A 21,113-nucleotide genomic window follows, 5' to 3' on the forward strand; every position below is an offset into this window, starting at 1 on the left:
ATATGAAGCTGAAAGATAGAGTTGTGATTGGTCCTTTTAAGTTCACGTCATGCTGAAGTCACAATGTCTGGCCCCGCCTCACTACAGGTCACTGTGACATCACTGCAGGGGGCGGGGTCAGCAGAGTTCAGGATGAATAATCAGTGTCTCTGATGTAGCTTTGCATGTTGTTGTTTTAAAGCAGCTCCCAGTCCGAGCAGGTCAGCTGACCCTTGACCCCCCCAACTCCTGACATACCCCTCTAAGCTGTGTGCTGCCATCTGTTAGAGCTGCTCCTCATTGGCTGATGGAGCTCAGGTCTGCAGGCCACGGAGCTAGGGATTGGCTGGCAGAGTGCCCGGAAGAAGGGGGTGCGGACATCAGCTGATTGATAGAGATCGGAAGTGGAGGAGGGAGGAGGAGGAGGAGGAAGAGGAAGAGGAGGAGCCGGAGGAGGAGGAGGAGGAGGAGAAGCCAAGCAGAGTCGGTAAATCCACAATGAGCCGGTTCTGCTGCAGACAACAAGTGTTCATCAGAGAGAGAGCGAAGAGGGCGAGGGAGGATAAAACGAGGTTACTCTCAACAGAGAGAGAGAGTGACGGGACGAAATAGGGAGGAAGGAAAAGGAGGTTACCACGGCAACTCAGGGGACGTTGCTGCAGCGCGAGGACTCCAGGACACACAGGTAAGGTTACAGTGTGTGTGTGTCTGTTTGGACTTGTGTTGGTTTCATAAGTGTGTGAGTGTGTGAGTGAGTGAGTGAGTGGATTGAGCAGTGCATGCTGGGAGGGGGAGGAGGAGAGGGAGCAGTGAGTGTTGGGGGAATCCTATTAGCAGAGTCCAGGAAAAGTAGGGCTAACTGGGCTGATCAGTGTGTGTGTGAGCTGCAGAGTGACGCTGTTTCAGGAGCGTTTGGTTTTCTGGTGGTCATGTGATCTATATGAAGACTTCTTGGTGCTGCGGTTCGTCGGTGGCGACTTTGATTCAGGCTGTAAACTGAGGACAGAGTTCAACGTCTGATAACAGCCTCCACCTGTCGGACGGTGTGTCTGACGCTGCTTCTATAACCAGACTTCATCCAGGGAAATCAGAACATTAAGCTCAGTTAAAAATAACAGGATTCAGAATAAAACAACACTGAAACAATTCATACATGATCCCAACATTTGCAGGTTAATTTTCTGTTGATCTATGAAGTGTTGCAGCTCCACAGTCGAAACCTCCCACTCTGACGTGAGGATGTGGTGATTAACCAGCGGCTCACTGAACGCCTCAGCATCGTCTGAAATCTGTCTCATCAACAAAACACACCTCTTTATCTATGTTCTGCCATTTTTGTTTCAGTGCCGATGTCAACTCAATAGAATTGTCGTCACTCAGTATAGCTCATACCTCCAGCTGCAAATTCATGTGCATTATAAATACCAACAAAACTAACCATATCACAAACCTATGATTCAAACACATTATAAAACTCAAACAGTGCAAAACCTAAACACAGATTCTGATGTGAAAGACTCAGCTGATTTTTATCAGTCAACTGATAAATCAGTCGGACTCTGGTCGTTTCCTCATCTCAATATTCAGATATTTCATGGGATAAAATCTTCAACAGACAAAGTCATTGATGTGGAAGATACAGATGTTTACAGCGGAAAAGTGAATCACGTTTGTTTTCCAGCCTCTGAATCAGAGACTTGTGTAAACTGGTCTCGTTTCAGTTTGAAAACTCTGGGTTTGTGTTTGAGTCTGAACACAAACTGAGACTTTAGTAAACGATGACACGTTCTCTTCCTGATTGGTTCTTGTCAGTCACATGACTCGACTACCAGCGGTGAACACAAAGCTAACACTTCGCTCAGAGAAAAGAAATCCCTGCTCTGACTTTTCACCATCACTGCTCCTCCTTCAGAGGAGTTTCTGTTACTAAGCAACCAAAGGCAGAGGAGACAATCTACTTCCTGTTTACATCACATGACCAGTGTATGTGAATGGTAGGGGTGGAAATCTCCAGGCTCCTCTAGATTAGATTCCTATTCAGAGGTCTGTGATTCGATTATAAAACAATTATCGATGCAAATAATTTTATTGCTATACATGATTTATTTTTCATCCCTGTGACTAGATCTTCACGAGCCTCGTGGTTTGTGCTTTAATCAGTATTTGAGACTGTGACTGTTATTACAAGTGTGTCATTTGCAAAATAAGCTTTTTAATTAAAAAATCTGACTCCAACAGTTTATAACAGTGGTCAGTGATCTCCACATTGATTTGACTTCATCAGTTTAGACTTGTGAGCTGCATCTTTAGTCTTTACTGTATCAGTGTGGCTCCCCCTAGCAGCATGGAGGAGCATTACTCCGCTGGTCAACAAGAGATTCTGCTCCTCTGATGTTTTCTAATCATCCTCACTTTGAACAGATCTTTATAAAAACCTGATGAATTCATATTTATGTTCCTAGATAAATAGGGCGTCGCTTCTTCTGCAACAAAGAAGTAAAAAAAACCTCTGTTTTATGATAATCTGCAGGAAGTGTGTGTGTGTGTGTGTGTGTGTGTGTGTGTGTGTGTGTGTGTGTGTGTGTGTGTGTGTGTGTGTGTGTGTGTGTGTGTGTGTGTGTGTGTGTGTGTGTGTGTGTGTGTGTGTGTGTGTGTGTTCGTCTCTGTCGCTCACACAAACTGATAACCACATGTATTTAGTTATTAATCGATGTCGGATCATGAATTACGATCGTTCTGGTCATTTTAACCCTGATGTGTGTGTAGCAGATGAACTACGTGCACATGTGTTTAAATACTTGTCATAGACTCTAAAGCTAATCAACAAACAGAAAGTAAACATCAGAAGTGTTCAGGACATAATATCTTCTGATAAGTGTCTGTTTATTGTTAAAGTGTAAAGTAGCACAGGTCAGCAGGACAGTGGAGGAGGACACTCAGACAGAAACTCAGACAAAGACGAGCGGATCTTTAACGAGCGTCCTGATCCTGAAGCAGCGCTGGTTATTCAGCCGCGGGACATCGCTCTGTCTCTGCACCAATGCAGAGTCGTCCAAGTCGAAAAAACGATTAATTCCCCCCCCGTATAATATTAAATCAATACAGTTTGACTCTAAGGAAAGAAGGTTTTTTTCTATATTCAGCAGATCAGTTTGTACAAAGGCCCTAGTTTCTCACCTGAGCCCACTACAAGCTGCTTTTCTATTAATAGACAAATCAAACTCACACGTGTCACTTGGCGCCTGCTGGCCCACATATTCCTGCCGCCATGTTGGAGGGTAGCCAAGGACATGAATGGACTTTTAATTACCACAGTATTTAATCTTATCAGAGGGTAAGGAGGACTCAACTGGTCTGAAAGGCTGAGAACCAGAACAGCAACTTTTTGGTATTCCCAACTTCTTTACAGATCGTTACGAATGAAAAGAAACTTAGTTTGTCTCCCGCTTCAGTCCTGTTTGTCATATATTCTTGTGATTGCAAAATGTTTGGAATAAACCTCCTAACATATCACTATGAACCCTATCAGAACACTTACCCTAGAACTTCTTTAGAGACCACTACAACCTTTGAAGGGACTTCTAAAACCTCAGTGTCCTTCATAACCTCCTAAACTATCCTAAAGCTGCTTCAGTGACTGGACAGCCTGGACCTCTAGAATACCCTCAAGAACCACTAGAACCTCTTAAAGAAAACATCAACATCCTAAAGGACAAATGTAATTTTCTTATTTACTATGAGAACATTTTTAAAGAATCCGTTTTGGACTCATCATTAACACGTAGAGCATTTAAAGATTCCCTAAAAAAGCCTAAAGGGCAATTGAAACATCCTAAAGGTTCCCTTGAATCTTTTCAATATAAACTCTTAAAGGATTCATTCATCCTCAGTGATCATTATAATCTTCTCAACTAACCTAGATCTTCCACAAAAACAATCTTCTAAAGGATTCCTTCTGGCTGACCACAAAGAGACTGTTGGAACCTCAAACGCCCACGAGAACCAGTTTAAGGGCCAAAACGGAGGGGCACTTGTGATTGAGTCAGGCAGTTGTAAGAGCTTTGATACTGGGGCTCAATCCCCCAGTTACTACTGCACATATTTTGGGATGAAAAAATAAGAGGTCCTTGGTATCTGATATCTGGAACCATGTTATTGGAACTACAGCCTCAGCAGGTAATTTCACATTAATTACACTGCAACAAAACACACAACAGGAAAGATTATGGGTTCGGATGTAAGTTTGAAAGTGTGTATGTGTGAGAAAGAGCATTCTTACTTGGATTTGGGTAGGAAGAAGTTAATCAGCTACTTTCTTCTGTGGAATAAAATAAATAATATTAACTTAATATGTTAATATTGTTTTGTCTTTGTGCTGCAGGTTGAAGAGACGATAAGCAGATGGAGAATAGACCAGCATCTCTAGTCCGGATTCTGATCCCCATCAAGGACATTTGATGAATACTTTCATGGGTTCCAGAAGGTCCTGGGACCTTTTGTGCAAATAGTGAGGGACCACGGAAACGGAAGATCTGGACTTTGAGGTGACTGAGTTGCCAACATGTCCCAGGCAGGTAAAGTCCTTCACCTGTACGTTGAGGTGAGGTCTGTTGCTGAGGAGGAAGGGCAGGTTCTGGAAAGAGGAAATAGTGGAACTAGCCACCTGACGCTTTCGTGCCAAGATGTCCTCCCTCCCTCCCAGAGGAGCTCCACTCACTCTAGTCCCAACCGCAGCCCAGATCTTTCACCAATTACTCGGCATCACACTGGGCGCGGGACCCAAAGCTTACCCCCTTCAAAGTCCTCGTCCAGGCACTCAGTCAGCTTCCAACTTCAAAACCCAGACGCAACAGGATCTCCCACCCAGTTCCATCGGCAGGATGTGTTATATGACGAATTTTCTCAGTTACTCCAGGTCATTTCACCTGGAATGACCGGTCCAGGCCGGCATGGATCACTGGGACGTGCCCATTCCTCTGACGTGGATCCCTACCAGGAAAGGTTACCAATCTCTCCATCTTCTACATCCTCTGGGAAGTTGACTGTACCCACCACCAACCGTAGGTCCTATGATATCCAGGCGGTGGAGGGTGAGGACGGAAGGACATCTGTGGTGACCTATGGCTACATAGAAAAAGCTAACGTTCACAGCATGGGAAGCCGGCGTGAGTTGGACAACCCTTTAAATAGAATGGAGGGGCAAACACTACCTGCCCACCTCCGTAAAAGACTGAGTGACCCAGTGTGGTGCAATGGTCAGCCAGCACTGGGGGACCCTTACACTAATCACCCCAAGCCGTCTCAGAATCAGTGTACGCAGGGCTCACCTTACCTGCAGAGGGCTACTCTGGATGCTGTAGCCAGAGATGCCACCTACAGAGCCTGGGAGGAGTTCGGATCCTCAGAAATCCGGCGACAATTTGGCAGTCGTGGCCCAGACAACTGCAGCCCAACTCTGCCACGGCACTACCAATCCCCTCGCTGCAGGTCCTGGGGGGGGTCACCCGTCCTTCCCCGAAGCACCCACACCCTGCCATCCAAGACCCAGCTCTTGGAGATGGACCGGGGAATCTGCCGTAGTGCAGTTAATGGATTACCCAGAAGTCCAGCCTCTGACCACCTGTGTGCCCACACTGGATACTCCTCCCACCCAGTGGTTCCAACCTCAACCTTATACTCGCATGGCCTGCCTCAGAGGCCATGGACCGGGGATGAGAGCCCCAGGTTGTCCAGCAAATTTCATCCACCTTTACCTGCGGGGAGACCCACAGACATCCAACATGAGATCCCATCTAGAACATCCCCCACCAGCAACCAGCGCAGGAGTGGCTACCAAACAAGTGGAAACTCCCACCACTGTGTTGATAGTAGCTATAATGCTAAAGACAGTATACAGTACTGTGCTAACAATATGTCAACCTTTCCCAGCAAGAGTCACTCCAAACCATTACACTGTAGTAGCAGAACCAGGGATGCAGTCATTGGCAGGAGAAGTGTCTCCCCATCCTTAAATGCTGAAGTGGCTTGTAAGTTAGCTATGGAGGCTACCAAATTGTCCAGTACTTTTGCAGGCAGAGGGTCTCCCTCGCCAACACCTTCTCCAGCTGAGTCACTGAGGTCAGAGAGTCCCAAGATGGTGGCATCATTCCTAAAAGAATCCCAACCATATGCCTCTCTTCAAGGCCAAGTCTCCCCTGAACCTCTGCGGGTGGACAACCAGAACCACAAATGGGAAACAGACAAACGGATACCTCAAACCAGACCAGGACTTGTCTCCCCCCTCTTGTCCCAGACAGGCCTCTCTTCCTCAGCATCTCCAGCTTTACAGGCTAGGTTGCACAGAGTTACTACTTCTCAATCTCCAGCTTCAGACCCACAGCAACAACGGAGTTCATCACTAAGTAAAGACATGTCCACCCTGCACCGCTACCAGCCACCACAGTACACTGGAGGCCGTAAAGCACCCGGTATGGAGCTGAGGCAGCATGATCACCTCTTTGATAGATCACCTGAACTCTGCAGGAGACTTCTCTCCAGCCAAAACACAGACGCTTTGCCTGTGAGCTGGACCTCCAGGCACCAGGAGTGGAGGGACACTGGACCAGTCCAAGACAGGGACGAACTCTGTGATCAAGACTACAGACAGACAAACTGTAAAGTTTACACTCCAAGCAAGGAGGAGAATCATAGGATTGATAGAGAAAACAAAGGAGTTATAACGTCAGTGCAGGGGAACCAGAGGTCAGTTGAAGGCATATCCATGGACCAGAGAGAGGAGGTTCAGGATCACAGTGGGGCTGGTGGGACGTCTTCTCAGAGCTCCAGTGGGGTGACAGGCAGCGTGGGAGACAGTTTCCAGCTGGAGAGAAACGACAGTCTGTTCCCTGAAACCTCGAGCCAGTCCAGCCACGATACTACCGACACCGGCTCTGGGATGCAGGTCGGCTGGACAGGAGGATGATGTGGGTTTGGTTGTATATAAATGCAGCCAAACCCTGTGTGTGTGGGAATCTCTGAAAAGAGTGGTGTGATGTTAACTGTTTGTCTTCAGAGCTGAACAATAAAAGTTAAAGTCATGGTCTGATGTCATATTTACCTTGATAACAATATGTTCATCCTCATCATTCAGTTAGTTTCTGTTTCATCAGCCTCTGTTCATCTTTCTGTCCATATTCTAAGATTAATGAGTTTGTGTAGCGTGAATGGTCAGTAACGTATAAACACTCCACAAAGATTATTTGGTTGGTTAACTTTAGGTCCCATTGGGCTTTACAGCAAAGACTCATGGGATATTTGAGTTCAAACATCTGTTGTTATTAGAACACCAGAACAAGAATAACATAAATATAACAATATAATTGATACGATAATAATAATAATTAACTATACACTTAAAAGTTTGTGTTGTAAAGTTCTATGTAATCCTGTCTCCTACAGTAGAACAAGCGTTGTCACAGTGTTTTGTTTCCTCCTACAGTCGGACAGCGGCTCAGCATCGACTCCGTCCTCGCGGTCGCAGAAGATCGCCCAGGCCAAGTGGGAGTTCCTGTTCGGAGGCCAGAGGGAGGAGCCTCGCTGCCGTGAAGGTGTGTTAGACGCTGCAGGTCATTGTCTTTTCATTCGTGCTCACATTTGTTTTGATGTTCTTTTTTCAGAACACAATGAATATGCATTCAAATGTTTGGTGAATAAACCAACACTTTAACACCATTAACTGTAAAAGTTGATATTGTTATAATGATTTTTTAAATAGACACTGAGTCTAAAATGGGTTTATTATTCTTTTTTTCAGCACAGTTTCAGGCTGGAATTGCTGAAGTTTCAAGTATTTTTCCATTAATTTGATTATTTTTATCCAATAACATTGTATTCAGGAAAATGAACAAAATTCTTCATTGTTTTTATTCCAGTTTTATTCCCATTGCGAGAGCAGCCTTGGTTTCAGTAAAGTGTTGGGATTAGTTGTGGTGTGTGGACAGCAGCAGTAATATGTTGATATTGATATTAACAGCTATGTATGTATGTATGTATGTATGTATGTATAGGTCTATTGCTTCTCTTAGCAGGTTATTGTATTGTTTCTTCTCTCCAGTAAGTAAACAAGCAGCTTCACCAGCTCCCACTCTTTTTCTAAGCCAATTAGCTAAATCCTAACATCAGCGAGAACACGGCTCAGTTCATGACTCTACTCACGAGCATTACTACAAACCATTACTCACTTCCGGTTCTGTATTCAGGACACTGTCGTAATGATCTGGAGTCTTTAATGTCTGTTGCCTAGTAAACCTGAACTCGCTGATTAATCATCATAGACCAAAAAGTGAATGATTGAATCTCATGTATTTAATGTATCAGTTGAAAAGGTGTCAGGTCAACACACCTCTCAGAAACTTGATGATATTAGAACTTTATCCAAGTTCTTTTTCTAAACTGACAATGGACAGAATAATATTTACGTTTCATATGTTTAACTTATCATTACAATCTTACATTAATTTTAGTAGAGGAATCAGTTCAGTCATGTTTTCTCTCAGTACTTTACCTTTTAGTTTTCTGAACAAATTTGTTTACTACGTTTATTTTGTTCTCCATAGAAATTAGAAAACACTTTAATTGCAAAGTGCTCATGAGCTTTTCCACCTCTACTTCTATTTGTTGATACAGTTATGTATAAAGTAGCCTGTATGTTTCTGTCCTTTAGCTGAAGGCTCATCCACAACGCCACTGACCAGTGGTTTGCCCAGCCCCACCCCTCCCTCCTCCCTACATCTGAAAACAGCTAATCAGAGGAGGGGGCGGGACAACCAGGGTCCAAAGTTTTCACATCACAAAGTGCGGCAGATCGAGGTGGAGCTGGTGACGCCTTACCTCAGAGGCACCAACCCTAAGACGGGTATCATCCGCCGGAGCATTAAATACTCTGAAACTGATCTGGACGCTGTTCCGCTGCGCTGCTACAGAGAAACCGACCTGGACGAGGTGACCTGGTTTCATCTGCTTTTATTTCATCTGGACATTTTTGAATGTTCATGCATGATCAATATTTATTATTATTACCTTGCAGGTGATGCGGGCAGAGGCGGAGACAGCAGAGGAGGCAGAGGCGGACTCTGCCTTTGGGAGTAACCGCAGCGTCCTGGGAAACTCCAGCTTCAGCCCCGCGGACGCCCCCCCGAAACCCCGGACAGGACGAAGGGAGGAGGGGGATGAAGAGGAGGAGGAGGAGGAAGAAGAAGAAGAAGAAGAGGAGGAGGAGGAGGAGGAGGAAGGAGTGGTGAGCTGGGCCAGTGTCAGGATGCTCGGAGACAAACAGAGACAAAGAGCCACTAAAGACGAGGACGAGGTGTTCAGTCTGCTGCTGAAGGGGTGAGAGCTCAAAAATACATTGCACATTCAATCAGAAGGTTCATATTATACACAGAGTTCATCCCTCACATTTTGGATTTAGTCCTTATTGATGTATTCACATACAAGTGGTCCAGATACCAGATCAAACATTTTATCATTGTTTCATTAGTCTTGTTGTCTTGAGCTCCATGTGACCACACCTTGACTTCATAATGCCTAATCAGCACCACAGACGTTAAAGTTTGTTTCCTTTTTCAGGCCAATGGAGGCTTCGTCCGAAAACCACGGAGGCCTCAAGTCTCCGATCTCTGTCGGCAGCCCCCGCCGACCCTCCGACAGCAACCTCGACTCCTTCAGTCGCCATTTTGAAAACATCATGGAGTCTCACCGGGCCAAAGGCACCTCGTACAGTAGCCTGGACAGTGTCGACCTGCTGACCTCTGGATCCACGTCCGTGTTCACCTTTGACCTGCCGACCCTCACCCCAGAGATCCAGGTAGGATCATCAGCAGACGAATCACATCGTGAGTCGTGTAATGACCACAGAGGTAACACTGCTGTGTCTGTGTTCAGAGTCAGATTTGCGACAGCGCCAAGCAGATCATTGAGCTGAGCTTCGCCCCGCTGGCCCGCCCGGACCCGGCCACCACCTCAGAGACGTCTCGCTCCGAAATCTCCCTCAGTGCCTCAGTGGCCAGGCTCCGAGCGCAGTCCAAAGACGACACTGGCCCTCCGGTCCGCTCCAGGTCAGAGAAGGATTCGTGGCGTCGCTCCAACCTCAAAGATGGCTTCCGAAAGGCGACCTCGGCCCCGTCCCTCCACAGCAGCCCCAGGTGAGTCAGAGCTGGTGTCGATCCCACCAGGAGGGGCCCCGGAGCCTCGGCTCATCTGTGTGGTGATGGTGTGGTTCAATGCACATAAAAAAGGGTAAACACACTAAGGCTGCAGGTCAATTCATTATTATCATTTTGTACTAAGAACAACAATGACTAAAAATGTTAAAGCCACACAAAAACCTATTAATTAGGTTTGAAGCATCTTTTCTCTTTATTTAATTTTAATCTGTTTAGGTATTTTCAGCTTTTTTAAATGAACTCAAACCTCTAATTCTGCATCATGTTCTGTAAAACTCAGGCTTTGATTTAAAGGAGAAAGATCCACATGACTCCAGTGGAAACTTGGTATTGTGACAATCTGAGATTATTTGTCTTTTTCTTTATTCAAAACACATTTTACTGAGTGAATCCTGCTGCAGTAACATGGTTAGGCCACATGATGGAGACAGAGAGACGCAGGTGGTTACAGTTGTGTGTGTGTGTGTGTGTGTGTGTGTGTGTGTGTGTGTGTGTGTGTGTACGCCCATTCTGTGAGACTACACATGAGTTTAATTATAGTGTGTCTGACGTGTAGCTGAACACACAGCGTCCAGTGTAGGTGGAAAAGAGGGACCTTGTAGGTTTCTGCTGCAGAGTTGTTCTCCTTTCTGATGCGTTTGTGAAACTCTTTTATTTAATAAATCAATTCAGATGTTTTTTATTGATCAGCAGCTGTAAGTCTTTGGCACTAGTTTATTGATTATTTGTCTTTGTCGATCAGTTTTTATTCTTGGAAGCAAATCGTCGCTGCTGTTAAAGATAAAGAGAAGGTTTGGTTTCTGAGTCTCAGGCTCTGGACCACGTCTGTCCTGGATGTTCTCCGTCCTATTTGATGATTAGTTTTGGTTCCACATCCTCTTTACGTCCAGATCTGCACCTTCACGGTTACTTCAACCAAATCCCTGTGGTCACATGTCGTGAGTTGCAGTCAGCTGATTGTTCAGGTCAGACGCTGTAAGGTTTCAGAAATCTGACAATTCTGACAGCGAAGAAACATAAACTTACCTAAATTATTTTATCAATCAGAGTAGTTGATCAATTTTTTTATTCACAGAGGTTTTCATGATGCCTCATGAAAGAAAATCATCTAAATAATGTTTCTCAGTTGTTGTTCTTTACCTCAGATGAGATTATTGGAATTGTCTGTTCCTCAGTGTGAACTGTAGAGAATCAGAGGTTTGGAATCTGACGACTGGACGTGGTTGTTGTTGACGTTACAAAGGTTTCGTCTCTGATTCGTGTTCATTGACTCACGACTGAGAATCTCCCCAGACCTCCACACTCGTGTGTTGGTAAAAGTCAAACAGCTGAAACTGCAGCTGGAGGTTTGTCTGTCTCAGTCAGAGACGTCTGGACTCTGTCCACTGGGTGTGGACGCAGAATTCAGATTCAAACACAAACTTTATTGTTTCCAGTAGAAAACTAATTAAACTCGTGAAAAACAGGATCACACCCAAACTGCTGCTGCACACACACACACACACACACACACACACACACACACACACACACACACACACACACACACACACACACACACACACACACACACACAGTTTTATCAGCCTATAGAGGGAAATTCCAGATGGATCAGTCAGTAAGTATTTGAAAAAGAAAGAAAGAAAGAGAGAGCGACCTCTCACTCCTGTCAGAAAACCAGAGACAGTCCCTGAACACCATCTTCCTCCTCCCCTTCATCCTCCTCCTCCCCTTCATCCTCCTCCTCCTTATTCACGTTGATCTTTTCCATCTGTTGTCTGGCTGTCGTGACCTCTGACCTCTGACCTGCTTTCACTGGGTTTACTCAGTGTGTAGTTTATTGTGTTCAGCTCACATGTGAGCAACCAGCCACAGACAGAACTGAACCTTTTACTCTGGGAACAGAGAACTGTGTCTTTAGTTTATAACTATGTATGAGTTTTTATTATAAAGGTTTAATGTTGAGATTTTTTGGTTAGAGTTAAAACTGTTTTAAATAAAGTTTAGTTTAGGTTAAGCGTTGCTAAAAGAAATACGATAAGTCCGTTTAAAAATCCATATAGTTTTTAGATTTGTATTAAAAAATAATCACACACTAAATAACTGTTATTCTGAAGCTGATAAACTTTTTCATAAGAAATCAAATGTTTTTTCACAAAGAAGAAAAGTGAAATAAGGTGTCGATCATAGTTTGTTTGTGAGGAAAAGAAAAAGATACAAACTTCTTCCAGGGTTAGGGTTATGGAGTGAGAGGAAGGTAAGAGGAGACAAAGAGAGGAAGAGGGGAAGGAGAGGACGGAGGGAGGAGGAGGAGGAGCGTCCCCGGTCGAACGGGGGAGGAAACACAAACCTCCATCCCCTCAGTGAAGGAAAATAACTGATGCGCGGGAGGGGCGGGACAAGAAGATCCGGCTGAGAGGAGGAGAGGAAGTTGTGTGGAGAAGTTGTTGAGAGAGAATGAAGACGGCAGAAAGTTTTTAAAGAGAGAAAGAAGAGAAGGAGGAGGAAGGAGCTGACAGAGGTGAAGAGGAAAAGTCAGACGAAGGAGGACGACTGAAAACAGACGAATCAGAGGAGGAGACACTTCTGCTGCCGGATGAAACAAACAATGACGTTATCATGACGTCAGCAGATCGATGACATCACTGCGTTCCCCTCGGTAACGCCTCCTCAGATCAAAGCTATCAATGTGGATGTTGTTTGATTGGCGGCGACTGTCGGGTACTGACATCATAGACTGGGTGTGAGAGTGTGCTGGCCCCGCCCACTCCTCATCGTCATGGCGAGCTACCTGCTGTGCTTGGGGGGCGGGGCTCTGGATGACAGGTACGTGTACGCCCCGCCCTACCCAGCTGTTTACAGGTGAGTCAGCTCCTGAAGATCATCAGGGTCTTAAAAAGTCTTAAAAAGCTTTTAATTCAGTTTCTTTTAAGTCTTGAATTTAGTTGACAAAGGTCTTTAATATTCTGCTGTGACGTGTCCACGGTCGTTTTCTGTTTAGCGTCTCATGCGTCTCACACGTTAGATACAAAATCAATCAATCATTTAAATATTTGTTATTATTAATTAATTCAACTTAATTTCAAGTTATCACAGCAGCTCAGGTCAACGCTGCTGAAACTTGAGTTCTGCGTCAGGAAACTGAGCCTTCAGCGTTACCCTGTGTTCGGTCAGCGGAACACATTCTACTTCACAACGTTCCCATTTCAATCCCAGTCGAGGAGGTTTATTTCCTGTGTGACACTGCCGTCCCACAGTCAGTGAGCAGATGCTCATGTTTAAGTCGTGTAAAACACATGTAGTTTATATGTCTTGTTGATATCAAAAACATGTGCACATGATCAGGAAGTATCGTGTTTTAATTATGTTTCCTACAGTGATGGTGGAGTGAAGCCGTGGTATAGAGGTGGATTTTGGAGCGGATCTGGGTATAGCAGAGAATCCAGGATTACATTTTTCACTTTCTTTAACCTGGTGAGATAATCAGTTAGTCTTGCTCTGAGCATCCTTCTAGTCCATTATGGATTATTGTTTCCATGGTTAACAGTGATTTTTAGAAGAGTTGTATCATGCTGGACACGACAGCAAAATATCTCAAACTAACGGCAGGAGCCTGAGAATAGAGCCGACAACAACATTTCATATTTTAACAGATGTTTAATTAAAATCCACATGAAATGATCGTCGTCCTTCAGGTGGGACACAAACCCAGGAGATTTAAGGAGGAAAACAAAGCTGTGATATGTCAATGTGGATGATAAAGTTTCAGACGTTAACAACCTGCTGAGCCTCAGGTTGACGTTTGATGAAGAGGACCTGTTGTTTTTCTGGGTTTGGTTCAGTTTCAGAGTTAAAACTCAGCAGTAACTGGCTCCGAGGCTTCGCTCTGCATCGCTTCAAACAGAATCACTAATCAACCATCCTGTGTTTTTTAGTTTCTGCTGAATTAACGTCCCTGCAGGCCGAGGATCTCCTCCGGAGTTCGGAGGTAGTTTGCTGTTTTCACTTTCCGACTGAGCATCCATTATAGATCAAGCACTTGTTTCACAGTGAGGCGTGAGCGGAACACGTGAGAGCTGAACTCTGTTCACCGCCTCCCGAGGAGCACAAAACACATCATGGAAATCAAACTCATGTGGACGAGTCACAGATCTGTGACTCGTTTTAACATCAAATATCATCAGATCTTTTTTCCCTCTCTGGCATTAGACGAAGTTTAATGTCATCTCAGAGTTCAGAAGAATTTAGGACATCAGATCATTTTGAGGCTGAATCCTTAGAATCTACTTTAAAGGATCCCATTACCTATAAGGATGAATGACGGAAATATTTTTGTGTGAACTATATAACTGAAGAGTTTTAAAAAGCTGTAGTCGGAGTCATAGACAGAAACATTTGAGTTTGAGTCTTTTTACAATGAAGAATAAGTCCAGTAGAAAATCACAGACTGGTCCTTTTAAAGGGCCCATGTTGTGTACAATACATTTTCTGGGCTTTTACTATCTGTAATGACTTGAAGGGGCCAGTAGGGGGCCTCAAAGTATGAAAACAGTCACTCCTCAGACTTTTTCACTCCATTCTAAGAAATATGTTATTGAAACGTCTTGTTTCGTACTTCCTCCCCCGTATGATGTCATTCGGGATCGCACTTGTCTCTCAGCCCCGCCCAACGCGACTGTTAGAGACCAGCGGTTACGCTTTATTTCTACTGACGTGTCGCTGTGCTCAGTACGGAGTAAAGTCTACGTTACTCAGGACTGAAACTCCGTATTGAAACTCCGTACTGTGACTCGGGACGTTACTCCTACATTGGCCGACTGTCCTGCTAAAACTTGAACAGACATGAGGACGGTGTCACTTCCGTTCAGAAACATCCGGTTGTAACGACTGTGAACATGTGGCTGCTCTTCTATAGCTGCAAACATCACGTGACTTTCAGTTGTGTTTACCAGAGGGAGACCGGTGATAGGCCTGGTCGCGTGTCACTCAAAGTGCAGTCAGCCAATCAGAGGAGGGGCTCAGGAGGCAGGTCTGCAGCTCCAGAGAGAGGACGGAGACAGGACATGGAAATACACACTGCAGCAGTTTGTCCACTTTAAACCACTGATGTATCATCTTAGGGAACCAATACCAGAAAGGTGTAAAATATGGGCCCTTTAAACCAGGACAGACAGGACAACATGTGTGTTTTTGAATCTGTTGTGTTCATGTTGTGTGTCCGTCTGTGTGCAGTGTGTTGTTTTGGTGTCAGTCTGGATGAACGACAGCTGACTGACACACCCTGGATAATAACAGTCTCTCACTCTTTCCTTCTCTCTTTCTCTATATTTGTTCCTCTTTTCCTCTCTTTCATTTTCTCCCTCTGTCTTTTGATCTCAGACTTGTTTTCCTCTCGTCGTCTTTTCTATGACTTTCTGGTCAGTGAGTTTAAGTTTTTCTGTGTCTGTTGGACTGAATCCGTCTCAGCTCAGAGTCCAGTCTAAGTCCACATCGTTTTTCTCTTCTTTGGTTAAAAGTAATAAGATATTTGAAGTTTAGAGAACATGTCTTGTTGTAGATGTATTTTCTCCTTCTGGTTTTAACAGGTGATCTGTCTCTGTGTTTCTAATCTAAATGGCTTCAGCCTGCTGTTCCACTCCAGTCCACCGGGTTGCGGTAATGCAGAAGAACAAGGAAGAGGCTATATTAACTGAGCTTTTGTAAATTAGATTGTTGAGTTGATGCTTGAAAAGAGATGAGCGCTCGAAACCAAGTTAATTCAAAACACCTGAGGGGGGGGTTGAGTCCACTTAACACTTCTGGAGTTTCAGGGGTAAACAGTGTTGTATCCAACTCGATTCTTCAGACGTAATAAAACAACAGAAAAAACCTAACTTGCCTCCATCCTGCTCCTGTGATGTCATCAAGCGTCCACAAACCCCGACGTTCAGATTCAACCGGAAACGGGGTCATTTTTTACAATGTTGAGAATATCCAGCTTTATATTAAAGTTTCTGTCGGATCAAATGTTAGGTATCACCAGTGTGTTTAACCTCTGACCTTAGACACACTCTGACCTTCAGTGACCTCTGTGCTGGGTCCTTTGATCGTATGGTTTTGTTGCTTTGATGAGTTGATCACTGTTGAGCAGTGGGTTTTTCCTTCGGTAGTTTTGTCGTCTGACACAGGACTGACGTCCAGTCCAGCTCTGCTGACGGGTGCTGCTGGTTTTAGTTAAAAGCTCACCACAGCTTATAAAGTTAAATACAGTAATTCTTGTTTTTTTACTAACTTGTGTTTGTGGTAGAAGTTCTGAGGCTCTATATTTGTTTGACTTTGGTGGAAGTATCTTGTTGCAGTGTGTGAATGCACAAACATCCGAGCATCATCTGATCTGTGTGTTGACTCAGTGCTGCTGCAGTCGGAGGACGACCGGCCCCAGTGGCTGATGCATAAAAAAGAAAAGAAAAACAAGAATTTCCTGGCGTCCTGTCGAGTGAAGTTCACTGACTGCTGGTTATTTCTGTCCTGGATGAATGGGTTGTGTTGGCGGAGGAAGGAGTCGTCGACAGAAACATCCGCACTCACACTCTGTTCTGTCTCGTCCACACACACACACACACACACACACACACACACACACCACCACACACACACACACACACACACACACACACACACACACACACACACACACACACACACACACGTCCCTCTATAGGACACTCATTGACATAATGCATTCCCTAACCTTAACCACCACAACTAAATGCCTAACTCTAACCTAAACTTCAAACCAAGTCACCAAGTCCCTCAAAAAGGCCTTTGAATTTGAGAGGACCAGACAAAATGTCCTCACAATGATGGTATTGAACCAAGATTGGCCCTGATAACTACAGAACGTCCTCGTTCATGTTTCTGTCTGCAGCAGAAACATCTCAGGTGTGTTGGACAGTCAGTCACATGCTGCAGCGCCCCCTGCGGGCAACAGGATTTGTCGCATTATCCACCTTTATTTACAATCTATGGTCTAAGCAAAAATAATGTTAGCCTTAATATGCGTATTCCGTTGATCTTACCTAAATTTTAGTCTAAACACCATAATGTTAGCCTAAAGTAGACAAAGTAAATCGTTATTTATTTTATATTAACATGTGGTTATAAAAACATTTTCCTCAGGAGTTTCTGTCTCAGTCTCTAGTTTCAAGTCTTCTTCAAACAGCTGATGTTCATTTAGTGAATTATGATCATTTAGAGTCAAACAGACCATAAAGCACCGGATGTGTTGGGGGGGGATACCACAGAGTGATTGACAGCTAGGACCGTCCAATGAGTGTGCAGTGTCCTCGAGCTCTGAGTCAGGTTCCCACCCCCTCTCCTCCAAAAATGGTTACTTCTGGTCTCAAAAACCAAGATGGCGCTGAACAAAATCTCAAGCCGAGGCTAACAAGCCAATGGGTGACATCACGGTGGTTTGATACCTGTTCCCATCACACTGTCACTGAAGGGAAGTAGATGCAGTTCGACCACTTCCCACTTTCTGACTCTCGTTCACAACTCTGACTTCACTTCCTGTTCGAGGTCCAGTTTCTGTTTAAAAGTCTGATGCTGAAGGACGGCTGATGGAGAACGGACATGTCTCAGCAGCACCAGCGACCGATAGGTTCGTTAAATTCTAAATAATTCTGCTTGGCTCGGGTGGAGTGAGAGTAAATGAAAGAGTATTGATCCCTGAGGAGACGCCGGTCGATGCAGCAGCAAACACTGGTTATAAATACACTCAGATATGTGAGGCTGTTGAAGGAAATAGAACCACATCTACTGCTGCAACAGGTTTACTGACCAACAGAGGAATGAGATATCTTCAGATGATGATGAAGCAGAAGCTGAGCGGCTGTTTGACGTGTTGTTTGACAATCTGGGTGTTCGTGTGGAAACTGTCAAAATAAGAGTCTTTTATCTTTCAGTCTAAGACCTATACTGCAGGAACAGAACAGGAACAAGACTCAGGAACGAGAGCAGAAACAGGAAGTGAGAGTCATGAGATAATGTCCCGTGTGTGTGTTTGTTTGTGTGTTGTCAGGGAGCGTCTGGTGGACCGCCCCCCCGAGCTGCTGTACCCACAGGCCGACGTAGCTGAGCGCCTGGCGCTCGGCGGCAGCGACGACGAGCTGGCCAACGGCACGAAGGCCGACCTGCAGGCCGCCAAACGCCTCGCTAAACGCCTCTACCACCTGGACGGCTTCAGGAAGTCAGACGTCGCCCGACACCTGAGCAAAAAGTCAGTGTCTGTCTGTGTCCTCATGTTTGTCATGTGTCAGTTGATCTTCTTAACGCCGCTCTTCTGTTTGTGTGTCTGCAGTAATGAGTTCAACCAGAAGGTGGCAGAAGAATATCTCAGTAATTTTAACTTCACCGGTCTGAACATCGACCAGGCGCTCAGGTCAGTCCTCCTCCCCTTGTCTTCGTCTCAGCTGAAACTGTTGACCTTTTCTTTTTAAGGATTTTAACAAAAGACATTTTTAAAATATAAAGTTTACATCAATGAAAGTTTCTGATGCAGATGTTTCACATTAAAAAGGTCAGGAAAGTGGAGAGAGAGAGAGAGAGAGAGAGAGAGAGAGAGAGAGAGAGAGAGAGAGAGAGAGAGAGAGAGAGAGAGAGAGAGAGAGAGAGAGAGAGAGAGAGAGAGAGAGAGAGAGAGAGAGAGAGAGAGAGAGAGAGAGAGAGAGAGAGAGAGAGAGAGAGAGAGAGAGAGAGAGAGATATTGATTGATTGATTGATTGATTGATTGATTGATTGATTGATTGCAGGTCGTTCCTGAGACAGTTTGCTCTGATGGGAGAAACTCAGGAGAGAGAGAGAGTCCTCGCTCACTTCTCTAGAAGATTCAGACAATGTAACCCAGAGAGTCTGACCACTGAAGGTACCTGTCTGTCTCTCACCTGTCTGTCTGTCTCTCACCTGTCTGTTTGTCTGCTCACCTGTCTGTCTCACTTGTCTGTCTGCTCACCTGTCTGTCTGTCTGTCTCTCACTTGTCTGTTTGTCTGCTCACCTGTCTGTTGCTCAATTGTCTGTCTCTCGTCTGACTGTCTGCTCTCCTGTCTGTCTCACCTGTCTCACCTCTCTCTCTCAGACAGCGTCCACACTCTGACCTGTGCCGTGATGCTGCTGAACTCTGACCTTCATGGAAACGTGAGTTTGATTTTTATCTTTAATCAAAGATCAAAAAATAATGTTATTGATAAATCTGTTTACTGTGTGTGTGTGTGTGTGTGTGTGTGGAACGTGGGGAAGCGGATGTCCTGCAGTCAGTTCATCTCCAACCTAGAAGGTCTCAACAACGGAAGAGACTTCCCAAAGATCTGCTGAAGGTGTGTGTGTGTGTGTGTGTGTGTGTGTGTGTGTGTGTGTGTGTGTGTGTGTGTGTGTGTGTGTGTGTGTGTGTGTGTGTGTGTGTGTGTGTGTGTGTGTGTGTGTGTGTGTGTGTGTGTGTGTGTGTGTGTGTGTGTGTGTGTGTGCAGCAGCTCTGACAGTAAAACACTGTGATTATGTTTACAGTGTTTTTCAAAACCAAATATTCTTCTTCTCCTTCACTTGATTCATTTAAAATAAAATATATTTTTATCAAATAGATAAAAGATCAAATAAATGATTATTATTTATTATTATTTTTATTCCGGTTAAATCCTCATGTTTTCAGATGATTGTCACAGATTTACATTCAGCTCTGTGAAGCCTCAGATGATTGACAGCTCCGAGGAGAGCAGGGGGCGGGCTGAAGCTCCCATCACCGTGCTCTGATTGGCTGCTGCAGCCGAGAGAAAATGCGCATAGAGAGAGAGAGAGGGGAGAGGAGGGGAGAGCGAGCAACAGTCCAACTGTTCAGAGTCTCAGAGGAGAGAAGAGGAATAAAAAAAGAGTGGAACAGAGGAAGAATAAAAGAAGAGAGGAGCAGAGGTTGGAATAAAAGAAGAGAAGAGCAATAAGAGAAGAGCAAGAGAAGAAGAGAGGAGCAGAGGGGGAATATAAGAGGAGCAGACGAGGAGGAGTGAGCTCACCTGACGGAGGGATTTTCCTGCAGGAGGTAGACAATAACAAGCAAAGGAGGAGGAGAAGAAGAGGGGGTGAAGTCGGAGTAAGAGGAAGGAGGGATTCTCTCTCTCTTTCTCTCTTTCTGTCTCAAGCAACAGGAGAAACTCTCCTCTCCTTCACATCCCTTCATCCCTCCCTCGGTCGTCAGGGCTGGAGGAGGCTGACGTCAGTCTCGGGGTGCTCTCTCTCTCTCAGTCTGCGTGTGTGGGTGTGCTCGCTCGCCCGTCTCCCTGTTTTCTGTGTTTGGATGTGCGAGCTGCTGCTGATACGTTTCCTCCGTCACGCAGATTTATTTGCAGTCCAGGGATTCTCCTCCATCACCTTCTTTTCCTCCTCTTCCTCTGCTGCGACAGGACTTTCATCAGAAGAAGATCACATTTTATTTATTTATTTTTGAGTGAATGTTTGCGTGGTTTTCTGATGATCTGATGAATTTCACATCACTGCCTCTGAACTGTTGATGGATTAGACTCTAACACACACATACAGTGCGTGTGTGCGTGTGTGTGTGTGTGTGTGTGGTGTGTGTGCGTGTGTGCGTGTGTGTGTGTGTGTGTGTGTGTACGCTCTGACCTGTTTAATGAGACGTGAACAGGAAACGGACGAACCGACGGTCGGGTCCTGATTTGCTTGAACTTAACTTCTGATTAATTATCTCATCATCAGATTTTTTAAGTTTGATTTATTTAGAGACGTTAATCAATAATACACTTTTATTGGAAACTGGTGGAAAAAATATAGATTTTTCTTTAAAAAAAAAATTATATATTTTATTGGAATTGTAAATCAAAATAGATTGTATAGACAGTCAATGTAAATCATTGACTGTAGAAATTATTTAAGTATTAATATCCTAT

At 44.7% G+C, this 21,113-nt stretch overlaps 1 protein-coding gene across 1 annotated transcript in view; it reads left to right on the forward strand.

Annotated features, from left to right (window-relative positions):
* The first annotated feature begins 419 nt into the window (after nt 1-419).
* psda (pleckstrin and Sec7 domain containing a) overlaps nt 420-21,113 on the forward strand; it is a 26,122-nt gene continuing 5,428 nt past the window's right edge. Inside the window, 13 exon segments of the mRNA XM_035172373.2 lie at nt 420-664; nt 4,361-6,919; nt 7,457-7,583; nt 8,681-8,958; nt 9,044-9,345; nt 9,586-9,823; nt 9,901-10,160; nt 18,244-18,441; nt 18,523-18,603; nt 18,974-19,086; nt 19,298-19,356; nt 19,447-19,516; nt 19,519-19,535. Of these exon segments, the coding sequence (XP_035028264.2) occupies nt 4,541-6,919; nt 7,457-7,583; nt 8,681-8,958; nt 9,044-9,345; nt 9,586-9,823; nt 9,901-10,160; nt 18,244-18,441; nt 18,523-18,603; nt 18,974-19,086; nt 19,298-19,356; nt 19,447-19,516; nt 19,519-19,535 (4,122 nt within the window). The 5' untranslated portion in view covers nt 420-664; nt 4,361-4,540.

The sequence above is a fragment of the Hippoglossus stenolepis genome, chromosome 12 (genome assembly GCF_022539355.2).
Source record: "Hippoglossus stenolepis isolate QCI-W04-F060 chromosome 12, HSTE1.2, whole genome shotgun sequence".
In the NCBI taxonomy this organism is placed as follows: Eukaryota; Metazoa; Chordata; class Actinopteri; order Pleuronectiformes; family Pleuronectidae; genus Hippoglossus; species Hippoglossus stenolepis.